The sequence below is a fragment of the Diospyros lotus genome, chromosome 10 (assembly GCF_014633365.1).
Source record: "Diospyros lotus cultivar Yz01 chromosome 10, ASM1463336v1, whole genome shotgun sequence".
Taxonomy (NCBI): domain Eukaryota; kingdom Viridiplantae; phylum Streptophyta; class Magnoliopsida; order Ericales; family Ebenaceae; genus Diospyros; species Diospyros lotus.
The window spans coordinates 27,800,338-27,820,601 of NC_068347.1; the positions used below are offsets into that span (position 1 = coordinate 27,800,338).

At 37.3% G+C, this 20,264-nt stretch overlaps 1 protein-coding gene across 1 annotated transcript; it reads left to right on the forward strand.

Moving 5' to 3' along the window:
* Positions 1–3,063: 3,063 nt before the first annotated feature.
* On the forward strand, positions 3,064–19,966 carry LOC127811458 (ABC transporter D family member 2, chloroplastic). Its single transcript, XM_052351345.1, has 10 exons — positions 3,064–3,403; positions 3,512–3,698; positions 4,506–4,573; positions 5,187–5,513; positions 5,622–5,786; positions 7,895–8,123; positions 14,466–14,707; positions 14,798–15,104; positions 17,525–17,796; positions 19,389–19,966. Exons 1-10 carry the CDS (start codon positions 3,155–3,157, stop codon positions 19,572–19,574), a joined length of 2,232 nt encoding a protein of 743 aa, XP_052207305.1. The 5' UTR covers positions 3,064–3,154; the 3' UTR covers positions 19,575–19,966.
* The last annotated feature ends 298 nt before the right edge of the window (positions 19,967–20,264 follow it).

Here is a 20,264-nt window from a genome sequence, read left to right on the forward strand (position 1 = left end):
GTTTAAACATTAAAAACATTATGCCAAGCAAGCAGAGGCCAGCGGCCCAGCACGGCTGTATTTGGAGGCTGGAAAACAATTTTTTCGATGCCTTCTCTTTACACATTCAGAATTTTGATTATTTATATTATTTAAAATTTAAAATTTACTCATTTAATTTTTAAATATTTTAAAAATTAATTAGGTACATTTTTCAGTTAGTAATGACGTTAATTATATGTTCTCTAAACTTTAGGTAGAGGTGTCAAAAGGGCCGGCGACCCAGTTCGTGATAGGCCGGGCTTTGGCTCAGCCCGTTACTGTTCAAACGGGCTCGGCCAAAGAAATTGGGCTCACGGCCCGGCCCGATTCGTGGCCCGTTGGGCCCTTATCCCTTACTTATTTTTTTTAATTTTGTTATTCTTTAATAATTATTGATATTGGATACTAAAAAATTTAATTTCACAATATATATAAATAATAACCATCAATTTATTTACAATTTTTAAGTTAAATTTTTATATATTTAAATTATAAATAAACATTCTCCTTTTTATATGTACATTATTTTTCATATCAATTCACAAGAAAAATTATAAGGCATATAAAATTTTGAAATATAAAATAATGAAATAATATTTAAAACTTAAGAATTAAGATAGAAAATATTTTTAAAAGAAAAAAAATTAATTTTTATATATGTATTATTTTGATATTTATATATATTATATGTATTATTTTTAAAAAAATATTTAAAAAAAAAAAGGAAAAAAAAAGGCGGGGCCCGGCCCGCTAGGCCCTGTGGGCTAAGGGCCTAGCCCGGCCCTCTAGCCCATGAGCTGACCCGTCTGGCTCCTTTGTAGAGGGGCCGTGGGCCGAGCCCTATCCATGGCAAAAGGGCTCGGCCCCAGTCCGACCCTTTTAGTAAAAGGGCCGGCTTGGCTTGTTTAAAAAGCCCGTGGGCCAACTTGGGCCGGCCCGGCCCTTTTGACACCTATAACTTTAGGTCTTTGAATTCAACACTAGTTGATCTTTTTTTTTTGGTCAAATTAATTATTGAACTTCTTAAAAAAAATCAAGAATATTTTGATAACAATAAAAGTTCAAGTGTCTAAATTAAAACTTAAAGTTCACGAGGAGTTTGAGATATAAACTCAAAGTGGAGGGGTTGTATAGTCAATTTATTCAACTTTATCAGTAACAAATAAGTATTGTGACTAATTTTAAAAAGTTTAAAGGTTAACTAGGTTAATTTTAAAATTGTTGTAACATTCTGTATTGAGCAATATGAATGATCGGATCAACTTATATTAATGGGCCTACGCGAAATTCTCAGATGTCACCCATTATTGAATTATCCTAACTTAATTATGCTTAATTCGGGAGTTCTTTATTCATATTCAACTCAAAATGTATCAAGTTAGTATTATTTATTTCTTTATTATTCTCAATATATATAATAACTTTCCTAGAGTCCCTCTTGAACTTCATCTTGAATTCAAAAGATATCACAATTTTGAAGGTGTTTGAGGTAAGGGAACTAATTTTCTATTTTATCTTAACCTTATTATTATGTTATTTTAGAATAATTGCACCAGGACCCTTGTTTATGCTATTTGGATGGAGATCCCATGTTTTAAAAATTATTCTAAAGGTCCTTCTAGTTTAATTTTGTTACTAAAAACACCATTTTATCACAAACGGTGTTGCTCTAAACACAGTTGGATAAATTTAAATAAAATAAAATATTCAAAAAATATCAAAAATAAAATAAAAAATAATAAAATTTATTCAATAAAAATCTATAATTGATTCTACAAGTGAACCCATTGTGATGGATTCTAGTGCCAAGGATCTATTTTTGTGATGATTTTCAATTGTTGATAACTATAAAGGATAAGAGATAATGAGGAAAAAAGAGAAAAAAATGAAGAATAAGATTGATTAGATCTAATTAAACGTTGTAGCGCAATGTATACAAGCAAAAGGGCAATTGCCCTCCTCAACTTCTAAAATTGTCCTTGAGTCTTTGATTTTGCATATATAAATTATTATGTTTTATAACACTTACCTCCATAAATTAAAAAATATGAGAGACAATTAAGTAATACAAAAAAAAATTAGTATATAGACTTGAGACTTCTATCTTTTAATCTAAGATCCTGACTCTGTCACTAATTACAAATATTAAGGCTACGTTATTTTTATTTTTTAATTTTTAATTTTGAGTTTTGAATTTATTTTCAATTTTCTATTTCAGTAGTTTGTATTTAGAATATTGAAAACGTATTTTCTTTGTCATTTTGAAAAACTATTTCTCAAAATAGAAAATTAGAAAATGCGTTCTCTTTGAAATTTTGGAAATAATTTTTTAATAATATTTTACTCAATAAATTTGATTATTAAATATTTAATGCTAATATATTATTAAAATATATATATATATATATATTTAAAGTTAATGAATTTTGTCATATTTTTCCCATTATAATAATAAGATATGAATAAATAAATAAATAAATGTGTTTTGATTTTGGAGTTTGTTTTGGATGAAAACACTCAAAACAACTTTTTGTTGTTTTGAGTTTTCTTTATAATTTTTTCTTGTTTTAAAAAATGCATTTTTAAAAATAACAAAGAGAACACGTTTTCATTATTTTATAAAATTAAAAACTAAAAATGATTTGAAAACAACAAAGAAAATGCAACCTAAGTTTTCATGTTATTTGTTATTATTGTTATATTTTTCTTAGTTATTCTCACATTCAATTTATGTTTAGCGATCGAAAATGATGGTTTACCTCGACTATTATTTTTTTAATTAAATTTTTAGTTTTTGTTATGTAGTTTTAATTTTAATTTAAGTAATGATTAATTAAGTTAATTAAAATTAAACTACTGGTGTTTGTAATGGAAGAGGTACTTGAGCCAAAAAATTAAACCACAATAATTTTTAGAATTAATTTTAAAATAAGATTTTAATGAACTTACATTTTTTTTAAAGTTTAATTATCACTTCAAATAACATTAAAGGAAAAAATGTGACATTTTTCACTATTTCTCTTGCTTTTTTGCAAGGATTTGGCCACCACACAATAGCAACCCAATCAGTTTGGCCAACTGAAGCAAGTTCTCTGCGTAAAGCAATCGACCGCCTTCTTCCGGAGGACAAACAATGTTACAGTGTCGAGCAAACCCTCTCATTTGCCCCAACGAGATCCGTTCTCCTCCTCCTATATCCACCAAAAAGCCGCCTAGATCTCAACTACACTCATCTAGTACCTACTTTCAGCCTCCCGCCATGCCATCTCCCGGCAATAGCCGCCGCCGCCGCCGTCGCGGGAGCAGCTCGGATAAGTCCACATTCTTTTCACTTCCTTCCGCGGCCGCCGTGGAGTCTCCTTCTCCGCAACCGGATGATCAGGTGCTGTGCATATTACAGTTTATTTTGCTCACAGTCCTTTCTCTCTCTCTCTCTATGTGGTCTTGCCGTTTGTTAGCATTCATTGTGATTGGAATTCTGGATGTGCAGAGGAAGGGCACCGATCTCCAGACGCTTTTTAGGAGGTTTTGGAAGGTTGCTGGGCCGTATTGGTTTTCGGATGATAAGGTTCAAGCCAGATTGGAGTTGGCTGCTGTTTTTGCCCTTACACTTGGAACCACCGGCATTAGTGTCGGTTTTAATTTCCTTGGCCGCGACTTCTACAATGCTCTTGCTAGTAGGGATACTGTTATCGTTACTGGAGCTATTTTCGCACACGCTATCCTCGTTACGTGCCCCCTTCGCTAAACGTTAATTATTTTTAGTGATGCATATGAGCTAGCAGACGCATTCGTTGTTTTTTCCCTCTCAAAATCAGTACATCTATTTTAGGAAAATAATTGCGAACCTATTAAATTCATGATTTACTTCAAGTTGAACGCGTGGATTGGGCACAGATTCATCTTGAAGTCGGGCACACTGTTTTGTTTCAGCTACACAAAGTCTAAATAGAGCTTGAATCTATTTCAATTGCAAACTCTAACCATGAATTCAACAGACCCACTAGTTTTGACAATTACTTTTTATTGGCATTGGGATCAGTAGTAAAATCACAAAGAGACAAAAGAAAAGGCCTTATTCCCATCGTGTTTCAGTTTTTAATTTTAAATTTTGAATTCATTTTCAATTTTGTATTTTGAGTGTCTATTTTGAAATTGTTGAAAACATGTTTTTTTTTTTTATCTGTAGCATTTTTCGCATTTTGAAAATTTTGTACGTGTTTGTGATAAAAACAACCAAAACGACTTTTTGTTGTTTTAAGTTTTCTTTACAAATTTTTTCTTTGTTTTCGAAAATATATTTTTAAAAATATGAAAGTAAACACGTTTTCATTGTTTTAGAAAACTGAAAACAGAAAACGGCCTGAAAATAAGAGAAAAGGGCCAAACACTCTGAATTTGTTTCCTCACTATAGAACTGACAAAACATGTATCTGACTGTTTTTGGTTGATTCATTGTTGTATTTATTGCAATCCACGTGAAGACAAAGACCAAGAACAGTTCACTAAGCAACTGCTGTACTACCTTGCTGGATTTGCTGGTGGAATCCCGGTGAGCACATTGCTGCACTTTTTTAGGTATTCCTCGCTCAGTCTTTTCTCCTTCATGGTTGTCCAGAAACCATAGAGCTATTGTGCTGAGATCAGTCATAACCCGACACTTTATATTGCATTTGATTTAAAAAGAAAAACTCTTTTCTAAGCCTTTAATTACCTCAAGAGTCAATACATGTTTTAGAATATTTCCTATCTGTCAGTCTGGTACAATTAAAAACCAACAACTGACTGCTTATTTTTATCTTCACAGGATACTGTTCATAGTATTGTTAGTTAATACCACATGACAAAAAAGAGTTTTATTAATTTAGAAGCTGCAATTGCATTCTGGTGTTTCTTCTGTAGGGTAATCTCTGTTATTTTTTTTGGTTTCCTGGCTCTAGAACATACTCTCTAATGTGGAATGTAGATGTTCTTTATGAACATTATATCCATTGGCTTTCTTTACAAACATTATTGTATCATTTGCAACAATTGCATTGAATTGCGATTTATTTTATTTATTGATTGCAACTGTGAAAGTACTAAAGGATAGTTCTGTGTGTTCTGTTGGATTAATATGTTGAAGTTTTAGCAGCCAGTCCTATTCACACTCTGTTATTTTGCAGTTCTTTGTGTTAAGAGACTATGCCAGAGAAATCCTTGCTTTAAGATGGAGAGCTTGGATGACAAGCTATTACATAGATCGCTATCTCAAAAATCAAACATTCTACAAAATACAGTCGCAATCAATAATTGATAATCCAGACCAGCGGATTGTTGATGATCTAAGTTCCTTCACGGGGACGGCACTTTCATTCTCGTTGGCACTATTCAATGCTGCTGTTGATTTAGTGTCTTTTAGCAACATCCTATATGGTATATATCCACCATTGTTTGCTGTACTTCTTGTTTATTCAATTGGTGGAACAGCAATAAGTGTTTTCCTTGGGAAGGTAAGTTCTTTGTTTCTGCAGTTGTAGTTCTGGAATTGCAGTGAAGCTTCTTTCTGCTAAAGGTGGTATTTACTTTATGTAATGGGATTGTTTCATGTGCAATTTCAGGGATTAGTGACACTAAACTTTTTGCAAGAAAAAAAGGAAGCTGATTTCCGTTTTGGGTTGGTACGCATTAGAGAAAATGCTGAATCAATTGCATTCTACGGTGGTGAGGAAAATGAGATGCAACTTATGCTGCAGCGCTTCAGAAGTGCTTTTGAAAATTTAACTGTATGGATTACTTTTACTCTTTGTTGATACATGTCCATACCATAGTTGGCTATATTCCTTTAGAAGTACTTTGGCTTAGAAGATTCTTTCTATTTGACTTCTTGGAGTTCTTGTTTCTTAGCCATTCATTTCTTTTAAGAACTGATGGTTTTGGTAGTGTAGCTCAAATGAATGGGTGAGAATGACCCATTTTCTTTTTAAGCTAGCTCTCTCTCATGGTTGCTGAAGGAGTAATTCAAAGAAATCAGGATAGGCAATAGGGTGTAGGATTATTACCTTGTTTATGCTAAGTAAGTTTCTATTGTGTTAATTTTATTGGTCTTAGAGAACAATTTAGTAACAACTGGAACCTGTGGCTTAGCATTGTGTTCCATATCACAATCAAATGAATGGGGATGACCAACCCTATAAAATATGACAAGCATCCATTGGTAAAGTATCATACTATACTTCATCCTTGTAGACAACACCTATATTAAATTTAACCTAACGTGTTGGGGTTACAAGTATTTAATTATCTTTCTGCATCAATGAGATTTTGTAAGATTGAGGATATTTCTTTGCAGCAAGTTTTACCTTTTCCATTGTTTCCTTCAATATGATATTCTCCATACTACCATTATCAATAATCACATCACAAGTCTTTCATCCACAAGTTACCTTGATGCAAGATATGCTAGTCTTCTCCAATTCTCTTGCTCTTATCACCTTAAGAGTAGATAAACCTGTTGTACAACGAGACTTTGTCCTTGGATAGGTAATAAGTCAATTTCTCCCTCCTCATCTTCAAAATATTCATCATAAATGGGTTATTCAAAGTACTGTTTATGCTCAGCTTCAGCTCTTACTACATTAACTTGATGTTGAGGATAACAATAAGAAGCATGGCCCAACTCATGACAATTGAAACAGTGAAGGCCATATTGTGTAGGGTTGCTGCCAACACCCATTGAAGCTCTAAAGTGCATGGTTTCTTCCCCTTTTGCTGTGACTTGAACCCCAAACAACTCTAGCGCCTGTCCTTGGAAACTAATGCTTGTTTGGTCCTTTGTTCGAGCTATTTGGGCAATTTTCAAGTCTTGGAGAGCAACTGGAACCTTGGGACTTGATGCAACAGTCTCTTCAATCATTAAAGGATATGCATCTTCAAGATTAGAAGGTTGCATGTTCATCTCATCCCAAATAGCAATTTTCAACCCGATAAATAGCAAGTTGTTAGAAGTTAACCTGTTTTATTGAGTTCAATGTAAATTAGCAAATTATAGAACTCGCTGTTATACTCCTCAACATTCAATTCACGCTGAATGCTTAGCATGAGATCACTCGTATAGATTCATTAGGTAATCAACTAGGGACATTGCTTTATCATTTTAGCTTTCATCAATTCCCATGCATGAATCATCAGCTTATATGGACACATTAGGTCTGTGTACAAAGTCATGGGGGAGTACTTTGGGCTTTTGATATTTTTTTTTGGCATTTATTGGGTTAGACTTCCTATGATTCCAAAATCCTCCACTTAAGACTGAAGATGATTTTAAAGGAGGCCTTTGCTGAAGACTACATCTTTGACATAGGAGTTATAATTTGAGCCAGGCCAAATAGATTTTAAACAGATTGTCTAACGAAGAAAGGCCTTTATGCAGTTGGTAATGCTATGTGAAACTGGATTGAACTAATTCCCCTTTTGGATTTTGTAATGACTCCTTATTAATTGATAAATATGATCAAAATATTGTGGTAAGCAACATTGGGTGACTGGTGAATGATATAGATTGCGGTATTTGATTTCCCCTCCAGTACAAACAGTAAATCGAAATATCTATTAGGAAGAGAACAATAAGCTTTATACCAGAGACACATTGTCTCTAATTTGAATTGTCTGCTTTTACTCTATATGTTAAACCTTTTCTTTAAGTTCTCTTTTTTAGTAGCTGCTGTTAGTCTTGGTAGAAAGTTGGGTTTGTTATTGCTCTTTCCATGGTGTTTCTATGTGCATAGGTTGTGTTTCTAGGCATCAGTGCGGTGAAATCCATTCTAGTTCATTCTCACAAATACTATTACATCATTATGATTTAATGTTCTTAAGTTTATCTTTAATTCTGCAGCAATTGTTGGTGTCCTCTAGAAATCTGGAGTTCTTCACCAATGGCTACCGATATCTGATTCAGATTCTTCCTGCTGCAGTTGTTGCACCCATGTATTTCTCTGGAAAGATTGAATTCGGTGTCATAAATCAGTCTGTCTCTGCTTTTAATCATATTCTTGGGGATTTTTCTCTCATTGTATACCAATTTCAAGCAATCAGTGCCTTCTCAGCTGTCATTGACAGACTAGGTACCTTGCATTACCAATTTCTCTCTGCAGTTCTCCCTGATTACATCATGACGAGTATAGTTATCTGTTAATGGATAAAACAAAAATTAGAAGTTCTCTAATTTTGTGTCTTACAACTATACTTGTCATGGTCTATGTGAATCTCCCATGGTAATGGAGGAAAGATGATTATAAAAAGAGGAGGAAAGATGAAGCATTTACAACATTTTCTGTGATAACAGATGCGTATTTACTCTGCAGCTAAGTAATACAAATTTTTAGATACTGATTGGTATTATTTGAAATTTGGCTTGTGAATCATGGCGATGGTTTGTTAGATCTTTTAAGGATCTGACTGGGAACTCTCAAGAATTCGTGAGAATTAAGGGAGAGGAGGATAGAATTCGGAGAAAGAGAGAGAGAATTGAGAGGGAGAGAGATAGAATTGAGGGAGAAATCCATAATGATTTCAATTCAAATTTCAGCATGCCTCAATACAAGTAAGTGGGTCCTTTATATAGAGGATCCCGCCCAAAAGGGAGTCTTATTTACAATTATACCCCCTTTTATAAGTAACTACCCAACTCCTAACCGTTACACGTGAAGGCCATGCCACTTGCACGGCATATCCTCCCTTCTAAGTACTTGTACCATGACAAATTCCCCCATGCTTGAGACTTTTCTTATCCTGAAGAAATATTAAGTAGGCTGACTACTTAGGGAAATTGCCTTAAGAGATTAGGCAAGTATTCCCAAGTATTGCTGTTGTGGGGAAGGTTGGACCCCTTTACCAACACCTATATGATAGGGGCTCCATGCTTGTACAAGATTCTTTTGTCTAGTATTGAGCTGTGTTCTACTGTCATATCCGGTTCTCTTAACAGTTGGGGTAGGTTGGGAGCCAGCTATTGTGCTCCTACTGATCTCTTGAGTAAGGAGACAAGAAAAATTGGGTGGATCTTGGACTTTCTGGTAGTTTCAGCTTATACTCCACTTTTCGCACCTTAGCTTGAATTAGGTATGGTCCATAGTACCTGGGGCTCAATTTGGTTATCTGATCATGGGCAATCATCTTGAGGTGGGTCGGCTTGAGCTCTAAATAGACCTTCTCTTCTAAATTAAACTCCCTCTCACTTCTTCTTCTATCCGCATACTGCTTCATGCGGTTTTGGGCCAATGCAAGTTCTTCCTTGAGTTGTTGTAATACCCTTTGCCTTTTTGCCAAATAAGCCTCCATAGTAGCCACGATAGTACTTTCCCCTATTGCTGGAAGGAGTGGGGGTTGGTAACCAAACAATGCTTCAAAAGGGGACCTCTTGATCGATGCATCATGGTTGGAATTATACCACCACTGTGTAAGTGAAATCCATTTATGCCACCCCTTAGGGTGCATGAAACATAATCATCTTAGGTGCCCCTCCACACACTGATTCACTTGTTCAGTCTGACCATCTGTTTGAGGATGGTAGGCTGTAGACATCTTCAACTTCACCCCTAGGGCCTTCATCAACTCTTGACAGAATAAGCTGGTGAAGATCTTGTCTCTGTTAGAAACTATTGAATTGGGGATTCCATGCAGCTTCTTTACTTGCTCCAAAAAAACCCTGGCTACTTCTTGGGCCGAATAAGGGTGGGTTAAACCAATGAAGTGTGCAAATTTGGTGAATCTGTCCACCACTACCATGATACAATCATTTCCCTTTGATTTAGGCAAACCCTCAATAAAGTCTATGCGTATACCTTCCTATGCCTGTGCAGGGATAGGCAGGGGCTGTCGTAAGCTTGGTGGGGCTACGGTCTCATATTTGCAACGATTGCAAGGATCAAAGGCTATTACATATTCAGTCACATACTTCTTTAATTGGGTCCAATAGAAGATTTGCCTCACCTTGCAATAAGTATTTTGAATTCTCGAGTGGCCTCCCAAGGGTGATTCGTGGAGGGAACTCAATATCTTCTTTCTCAGTGTCTCATTGCCCCTAATTACCAATCTTCCTTTATATCTTATCACTCCTTGATTCAGTGTATACTGGGTTTGTTGCTTGGATTCAAAATCAATTGCTCCCTTAACTCCTTCATTATGTTATCTCCCTCATAACTCTCCTCTACCTCTCGATACCAATATGGGGTTATCATAGTAAGGGTTGCTGCCTGACCTTCATCATGGCATCTGGAAAGGGCATCAACGACCACATTTTCCCTTCCCTTCTTATATTGTATGGTGTAGTCCAAACCCATAAGTTTGGCCATCCATTTCCTTTGAAGGTGCGTATGGTATTTTTGTTGAAGGAGAAATTTTAAATTTTCATGGTTAGTTCGAATGATGAACTGACCTCCTTCCAAATAATGTCTCCACCTTTCCACGGCCATCACTACCGCCAATGACTCCTTCTCATGTATGCTCAACCCTTCATGCCTAGGTAACAAGGCTTGGCTGAGATAAGCCAAGGGCCTCTCTTCATGCATTAGCACCACTCTTATCCCCGTACCACAAGCATTGGTCTCCAAGGTGAAGGGTTTACTGAAGTTAGGTAAACCCAACACCGAGGCCTTGGTCATGGCCTCCTTCAACTGCCCAAATGCCTTCTCTACCTCCGGTCCCCACTTGAACCCATTTTTCTTCAATAGCTTTGTCAGTGGCTGGCTTATGAGGCCATAATTCCTCACAAATCGTTTGTCTATCAACCCCAAGATGCCCCTTAATGCCTTCAGGTTAGTAGATTTGGGCCAATTTACCATAGCTGCCACTTTCCTCGGGTCAGTGCTTACCCTAACACCTGAAATGATATGCCCCAAGTACTCCACCTCTACTTGATTTTGGTTTGGAGTGATCGTGGTTAGGTGGAACTCCCCTTTTGGTTCACTCCTTTCTTCAGCCTCCTCCACTGCTTGGATTAAAAACAGTTGAGTTACTTGAGCCCACTTGTGCTTGAGTAACTTCTGTAGCTTTCTCCCAGTAATCATCTTACAATCCCTTGTCTCTGTACTGCCTGTGAGGGTCATCTTCTTCCCACCCTTCTCAAAGGTCATTTCCATTCGGTTAAAGTCAAAGCTAATAAGGCTAACTTGTTTCATCCAATCCACCCCCAACACCAAGTCACAACCCCCTTGCTTAAGTGGTCTTAGATCAGCCTCTAACAATTTCCCTTGCATCTCCTAGAAAAAACCGATGCAAGTTGAGTTGCTCAGCACCTTGTTGCCATTGGCAACTGTCACTGACAAGTGTTGGGTTTCGGTCAGCTTGCAGTGAAGTCTCTTGGTAGTGCTCTCATCCAAGAAACTGTGGGTACTCCCACTGTCAATTAGGATCATCAAGCTTCCCTCCTGCACCTTACCTTCCACCTTGGTGATTTGGTTGTTGGTTAACCCCTTGAGGGCATGCAACGAAATCTCCTCATTATCTTCCCCTTCCAACTCCTCTGCTTCGACTATTTCCTCTTCTTCTTCCATGATTCCATCTTCCCTTTCCAGCAAGAGTAATTGTCTCTTGCATTGGTGTCCGGAGTAATACCGATCACCACATTTAAAGCACAGCCCGACCTATCTTCTTTGATCTATAAAGTCCTCACTCTGTCTTGCTGAGTGGTTGCCAAGTGCAACCACTGTTAGCCTTTTCATGCTTGGATTTACCCTTACCAGTTCCTTACCATACCCCTTCATTATAGGCACTGCAGACCCATATTGGCTCCCTTGCTCTGCTGCCTCTGTTTCTTCATGATAGTTTCTATCATGATCTCCTGTAGTCTCGCATTCTAGACTGCTTCCTCCACTATATTCGGGTGGCGCATCTTGACCATAGGCTGGAGTTCCTCATTCAACCCACTCAAGAAGCTAGAGACAAAATATGCTTATGAGAGGTGGGGGTTCAAAGTGACCATGATTGATCTTAACTCCTCAAACCGTGCTTGGTAAGACTGGTACACCCCCTTCTTGTCGTAGTTTATTGAACTCCTCCACCACATCCTTCCTATTTCTGTCACCAAATCTCTCACACAATTTATCCGCAAATTCTCCCCAAGGGCATTCTCATCTAGGTTGTGACCACCTTTGGTACCAAGCATCCCTCGCATCATTAAGGTATGTGGTTGCCAAGGCTACTCTTAGGCCCCTCAGGGATATTGTACTAGCAAAACATCCTTTCACATCTCCTCACCCACCACCTCAGATTACTCCCATCAATAAGGGGAATCTCCAATTTAGGCATAGGGAACCCCGGTTGATTGATTGCAACCGGTCTCTCTCACCTCTGTTTCACATCAGTATCCTCATCTTCTCTCGGGGCAACCTCAATTTTCGAGGGCCCGGCATTTCCATTCCTTCCTCCATTACTGGATAGAACCGGTTCTATCCTTTCTCTAGGGGGAAAATCATGTGATATACTTACTTGATTTTGATGTGTAAACTTTACCATGAAGCTTTGCAGTTGATCCCGTATCTGAGCTCCCACCTCGTCTTGGATCCCATCCAACCTCATCTCCAAACTTCCTAGAGAGGTGTCCATCTTTTAGTCTATCGCCATGATCGCCTCATGGTTGCGATTGGATCCAATCTCCATCAATTCCACCCGAGCTTGTAGATTAGTAACTGTCGAATGGAACTATCTGCGACTTGAGATTCTTCATTCGAGTCCCTTTTGCCATCGCTCCTTTTACTGAATTCCTTGGGGACTTACTCTGATACCAACTTGTCAGATCTTTGAAGGATCTAATTGGGAACTCTCAAGAATTCATGAGAATTCTAGAGAATTCAGGGAGAGGTTGATAGAATTCGGAGAGAGAGAGAGAGAGATCCAAAATGATTTCAATTCAAATTTCAGCATGCCTCAATGCAAGTAAGTGGGTCCTTTATATAGAGGATCCCGCCCAAAAGGGAGTCTTATTTACAATTATACCCCTCTTCTAGAAGTAACTACCCCACTCCTAACCGTTACACGTGAAGGCTATGCCACTTGCACGGCATATCCTCCCTTCTAAGTACTTACACCATGACATGGTTTCATGTCTGGTAGGTCAACAATGGAAGTTATATATCTACTGAGGCGCCTAATGGAAAAGTATCGGGATCATCAGAAGGACCTACATATGGTGTTTATAGATCTAGAAAAGGCTTATGATAGGGTCCCTAGAGAAGTATTATGGAGGGTTTAAGAGAAGAAAGGAGTCAGAATAGCCTAGATACAAGCCCTTAAGGACATGTATCACGGTGTAGAGACAAGGGTCAGAACATGCGGAGGGGATACTGAACCGTTTACAACTACAATAGGACTGCATCAAGGTTCTGCACTAAGTCCATACTTATTTGCTCTAGTAATGGATTAACTCACTAAAGATATTCAGACAGAGGTGCCATGGTGTATGCTATTTGCAGACAACATAGTGTTGGTGGATGAAACAAAAGAAGGAGTGAACACTAAGCTTGAGTTGTGGAGAAGCAATTTAGAATCTAAGGGATTTAAATTAAGTAGAAAGAAAACAGAATATATGAAATGTAAATTTAGTAAGAATGCAAGAGTGGATGATGTTATAATAAAATTGGAAGACCAAATCTTACAAAGAAAAGACCATTTTCGATATTTGGGATCAGTAATTCAAAAAGATGGAGAAATTCACGACGATGTCGCACATAGAATTAAGGCAGGTTGGCTAAAATGGAGAAATGCATCGGGGGTGTTATGTGATGGTAAAATTCCATTAAAACTGAAAGAAAAATTCTATAGGACAGCTATAAGACCAGTCTTACTATATGGCTCAGAATGTTGGGCAGTCAAATACCAACATGAGCAAAAGACGAGTGTAGCGGAGATGAGGATGTTAAGATGGATGTGCGGCCATACAAGGAAGGATAAGATTAGAAATGAAGTTATTCGTAATAAGGTAGGAGTAGTGCCAATCGATGAGAAGATGAGAGAGACTAGACTAAGATGATTTGGTCATGTGAGAAGGAGACCAATAGACGCTCCTGTGAGGAGAGTTGATGAAATGGAACAATTAGTCAAAAAAAGAGGTAGAGGCAGACCCAAGAAGATTTCGGGAGAGACATTAAAGTTTGATATGAAGTGTATGGATCTAAATGAAGATATGTCAAAAGACAGAAATATATGAAAGTCTAGAATTCATGTAGCCGACCTCACATAGTGGGATAAAGGCTTGATATGTTGTTGTTGTTGTTTGGTCATTTTGGGCTGCATGCTGGCTGTGTAACTGTCAGTGTCATCCACTAATTTCCTTGGTTTCAGCTTGGATCCAGAAGGGATTACTTTATTCTATGTTTTTTTTTAAGGAAACCAAGGATAATTTACAAGTTAGTGCCATTTAAACATGATTCACGTGTGATTAGTAACTTTGACACCATTCATGCCTTCAGGTGAATTTGATGATGTTTTGGATAGCAGCAGCTCAAATCCTCTTTCTGATCCCTCGGATAAGATTGTTCTTATATACTGCAACATGCAAACTTCTACCTCCTTGCAGTCTAATGGATCTATGATTCTGGACAACCATCAAGAGTTGCTTGACATTGAGAACTTGACCATACAGACACCATCAAATAAAGCTACACTCTTGAGGGAATTGTCATTGAAGATATATGAGAAGGATCATCTGTTGGTTGGGCTTCTGCTTGTGTCTTACTGGTAACGTGCTTAGCTGGTTTGCTATTAAAGGAAATATTTGACTAGTTTATAACTATATTAACAGATAACAGGACCAAGTGGGAGTGGTAAAACTTCATTGCTGAGAGCTATTGCTGGTCTTTGGAGCAACGGAAAGGGAAAAATCAGGTTCTACACAAAAGATACAAAAGATCCCAATGTCACTGCTCTGGAAGATAGTACCATACATGATGCCTACGGGGATTTTGAAAGCTCCAGTTGTAGAAGTTATAGAGGTGTATTTTTCCTTCCACAAAGACCCTATATGGTTCTGGGAACGCTTCGTCAACAACTTCTTTATCCTATATGGACTGAAGATTCAGTTTCTTTGCCAGAAAACACTAAACCAGCTGGTATGGAATTTTTGTTTGGGTGGATGCCCTTTTTATGTTGTTCTATGCTATTAAAGTACATTTCTATTATTTATATGTGAAAATAAATTTGTTTGGCTGATGATGCTAACTACCAACAAAGTCAAAATACCTATATTCAAATGTCTAACACGTACATTAATCTAGCTGAATTTCTTAATGAGGTTCCAATTAATCTAATGGATCCTTGTTGAGAGATAGCAAATTAAAAGCTCTCTTTTGAAATAAATTGGAGAGGAAGTGGAAGAGTTGGGGGAGGTGGAGCATGAGCATAGGATAAGGGCCTATATAAAAGTTCAACCACCCAATGTTATTCCTTGTCTGTCTTCTCTTGCGCATGATTGTGGATTAATGGTTGAATGAAACTGGTACTTGCAAAGCTAAAAAGCACAGGTTCAAAAAGATTGAAAACTAAAACACAGTAGGATAGATGGCTGGGAGAGTGAATTTTCTTTTTTGTATTTTGCTTCTTTTGCAAATTGCAATATGCAGGGGTCTGTTCTTTGGATGACCTGATTTCCTGTTCCCATCTGAGTGCCCCTCATTGTCTTGATTCAAGTTCAACCTTTTGAATAATTAGTAGCATCTTTTTTCACAATTCAATCTATTTTTTGAAGTTAACCTCACGTGAATTCATGATCAATAGTTTGTGTGCTTTGCTTTATCAAGTCAAGATTATTGTGCAGGTACAATTATTGCCTGTGTTGCAATGTTGTATAGTGTGTCTCTACAACGCCATCATCAGCAAACATCAAGCATTAGTTTTCCTAGGTTAGTTAGAGTAAATGAATTCTAGCTTGTCAATCATTTCTATATATGACCATATCTTCTGTGAGGTCATTGTAACACATATCACACCCAAGAGTCTTCCACCAAGTTTTTCTTGGTCTTCCTCTACCTCTTTTGTTAAAGACGTGTTCCTTTCCATCCCTTTCCTCAGAGGAGTCTATTTGTTTTCATAACAAATGACCAAATGATTTTGTGTCTCTCACATTTCAATAAAAATTACTCTGATCTTATAACGAATAAATTCATTTTTTATGTATGGTCTTTTTTATGGCTGCACATTCATTATAAACTTGCCCCCCAAAATAAAAAAGATGAGGGGGCAACTAAGTAATGCCCCTTGAGCCAAAGTCCTGACTCTGCCATTGCTTTACTACCCAACATTTGTGCTATACAACAAAGTTAGTCTTATAATTTTTTTTAACTTTAACACAATCTCATCATCACATAAAAAGCCATACATACTTTTTCATTTTAATTGTCCTGTCTTAATTACATGGGTATATCTTTATTAATCTCTCCATCTTTTTGGATGCTTGATTTGAGATATGAAAACTGATTTTTTTTTTGGGATGACTTGATTTTCAAGTTTAACCATAATATAATCCACACTAATATTTTCACTAAACTTACATTTCATATATATATTTTTTCAATTTGCCTAACTTGGGGGCCATTGATAGAGTTTTTAGTGTTGGTTTTCATTTTTTTGGGTTCCTTTTTTTTTTTCATTTAAAATATGAAAGATTAATATATTGTTTGGTAGTTGTGGTTTGTCTTCAGTTTTGTTTTTGAATTTTTGTGTCTTTTCTTTTCTCTCCCCTGCTCTCCCTGCCTCCCGTGACCCCTCTGTCTAGTGTCCCCCTATGGGGCCCTTGGTAACTTTGGTCACTGAACAAAACGAAAAATATGACAACACTTTTTTTTTTTTGGGTTCATTTCTTGAGAAGTTTTCAAATTTTTGAGAATGAAAACAAGCAATCAAATGCCATTTTTTGTATATGTTTTCAAAATAACGAAAACTAAAGCAAAAAACAAAAACTTGTACCAAATGGACTGTATCCAAGTTATTTGTGGGAAAAAGGAGTACCTTAAATAACTAATATACTTTTGTGCCTGAGCAAGCTTTTGTTTTGAGGGGTTCTGTGGCGGCACAGTTCCAAAACTGAAAGAAGAATACTGGGAGGTGTCTGCTTTCTTCTTCTACTTCTACAATCCTTATCCTTGTCTCACGTGCTAGGGTGCTTCTTCTTCTTCTTCTTCTTCAACTTCTTCTGATACTCTTGTCCTAATTTCATGCACGAGGGGCATGTTTTCTCCCCCTCTTTTGCTGAAACCTTATTCTGTGACTGGACAAATGCTTTTAAAATAGGCAGAAACTTGAATGGTCCCACAAATCTTTGCTTGTTATTGAAGCAATGGAGGACTTACGTGATCCCTTTTTTCCATTATGCCTCCTTTGGTTAATGCTATCTAAATAATAACTTTATTACTTCGCTGATTTTATTGGCAATTCAACATTAGCCATGCTGTTTAGAAGTATTATTGTTTCTCTTCTTTACCCCCTCCTTGCTGGCGCTGTGTTATTTCTCATTTGCATCTCAATGTTGTCACAGGTATGCCACCTTTTTTCATGCAGGGACTGAACTCAAAAGATGTTTGTCTCAAGCCTCAAAAGCCCACTACTGATGATCTACTCCAAGTTTTGGAAGATGTTCGCCTTGGCTATGTACTATCTCGCTTTAATAGTCTGGATTCTACTTGTGAGTGGTCTAGTGTTCTTTCTCTTGGTGAACAGCAGCGCCTGGCTTTTGCACGTCTTTTGCTTTCAAAACCATCTTTGGTTCTATTGGATGAATCAACCAGTGCTTTAGATGAAGCTAATGAGGTATTTATGTATACTTAATTTGTCTTTTATTTCTACTTGTCTCTTATGCTTCTGTCTTGTAAGTATGCAGGGTCATTGAGTAGTCATATCTCATTTTTTGAGCTATCTTACCTTTAGGGTTCCTAATGTTCTTTATTAAAGTATTTCCCAGTTTTCTGAGAATAGACTTGATGGAAGTAGTTTTAGGGGCCATAGCAATGTTAGGGTGTTTGTGTGGGCCCTATGCCACTATAAAATTCTACATACTGCATGTTAGTCCTTTATAATGAAGAATTCAACAGCTGGAGAAACACTTGGCTCTAAGCTATCTTAAGAAGCAAGAAGATCTGCAGTTATTAGGTCATATGGGGCTATGCTAGACAATTTGCTTGGCCATATGGCTGGGTTTCCCAGATCTTTCTCTACAGCTGGCTGACATAATTGTACATACAAATATGTGATGTATTGGTGAAAAGCTTGACGTACATTATTGGGGATCTTTTTTCTATTAGTTTAAGCCTTGTAGATTAGTGGTAACTTGACATTGTAGTAGTACCATATTAGAGCTATGATTCCGGGAGATCTGGGTTCAAGTTGTAGTACACATGCTTGTTGCTAATTATATATGTTTGTTTGTTTATTATTATCTCTGCCTGTTTTTTCACCTTAGTTTGGTCAACACACCGACCTTAACTTGGTTAGGATAAGGTGTAGTTGGTGATGACGATGATGATGAGTTTGGTTAGTCCACCACATGGTTGCAATAGTGTTGAAAACTTGATATATATTGTGAGACTCATTTTCTCATAGCTTAAAGTTTTAGGACTGATGGTGATTCGACATATATTAACCATAAAAAGGGCGTCCTCAGTGCTTGGGACTCCCTACTTTGAGAGGGTTAGGGGAGGGTAGTCTTTGTACGCAGCTTTACCAATGCTATCTTTATTAATTTAAGGTTGCTTTTTATGTTTTATTATCTTAACCTTCCAATTTTTATAGCTCAATATATCTCCAAATATTATTCTACACCTGCATAATTCATGCCATCAAAGGTCATATCGAGCACGGGTTGCACCACTGCCATGTTAGTTTTGGGAATGAACTGTCAATAAAATATAGCCTCCTCCTCCTGAGCTGTTAGAAGATCTAGTCATTAACACAAGTAGAACGAACTGTCTCACACGCGCGTGCGTGTATACAAACACAACATGCTCAGTTTTTCTTTCTTTTATGAGAGGAACATGGGAAACAATAGAAATTAGACCCGAGAAAAGAATATTATGATGATGAAATGGCTTGCTTACTAAGAAAGAACACCATTATTGTGGCAGGATTCGATTATCTCTATATGGTTTCAGTAGGTCTCTCTTCAATTGAACTTGTTTAGAACATCTAAGCATGGGCAGCTGACCAGCAATCTATTGATTTCAGAACCTTTTTATCAGGACATAGGGATAGGACAATGGATTCGAAGTTGTTCTTCTCACCAAAGGGGAAATCTAAACCAAATTTGTTACAAGTTTTGATGTGAATTCTAAATTCATTGTTCTTTGATTCATTTCTGACATGTCATCCTGGGCTGAATAGCTATTTATTCATGCTTCTCTCTGCAGGCCCATCTATACCAGCTGATTGAAGCAGCAGGGATAACATATATAAGCATCGGCCACAGAAGAACCCTCTACAAGTACCACACCAAGAACCTTCATATATCAACACTGGACCCTCTCAGTAGCCACCGCAATTGGCACATTGAGTCCATCAAACAAGAAGCCGAATACAATTTATCAAAGCAATAGGGGCAGTTCCAACAAGCTTTCTGCCTCTTTCTCAACCTTGGCTGTCCCGAGGCACGAGGGTGACCTGTGAGTTAATTTGCTTGTCGCCTAATTGGTGTTTCATTCACCAGAACTTAGCCAAAAGGATACAAAGAAGGCTGACTACGAAGTTCATCGCATTCTTCAACCGGGTGCCTGTGAAAGGTGTTAATTCGAATCCCCGGCTTTAGCTGTCAAGGATTAAACTAAACTAAATGTACATGTTGATATTGAGAGTGGACATTGAAAGGGATTTTTAAAAGCGGAAACTATACTGCAAATGCAAGTTAAATCTCATGTCGATGAGCCAGTTAGGTTAAGATGCAAAGCCATTAAACCAAAGCAGGAATATAGGATTCCTTTCTCTTTGTGCATTTGATTCAATTCATATTAATGATGATGCGAAGTGTACGTGAAGGCACCGGCACCACCAAGGGCGCTGTAGTAGTTATGGGAGTGCTCAGCCTCTGCCAATGCAAAGTTTGCTATTTCACAGCTGCGTGGCTGGTCAAGTCTCCGTGTTTGACCGGGAACCACCGTTTATAAATACATATAAAATGGGCACTGTCGAATGTGGATGATGATTTGGTGTTAGTTAATTATGGACTGAAATCAGAGAGGGGTATTTGTGAGATGGATGGATATATCTGCATGATCATAATAATAATAATA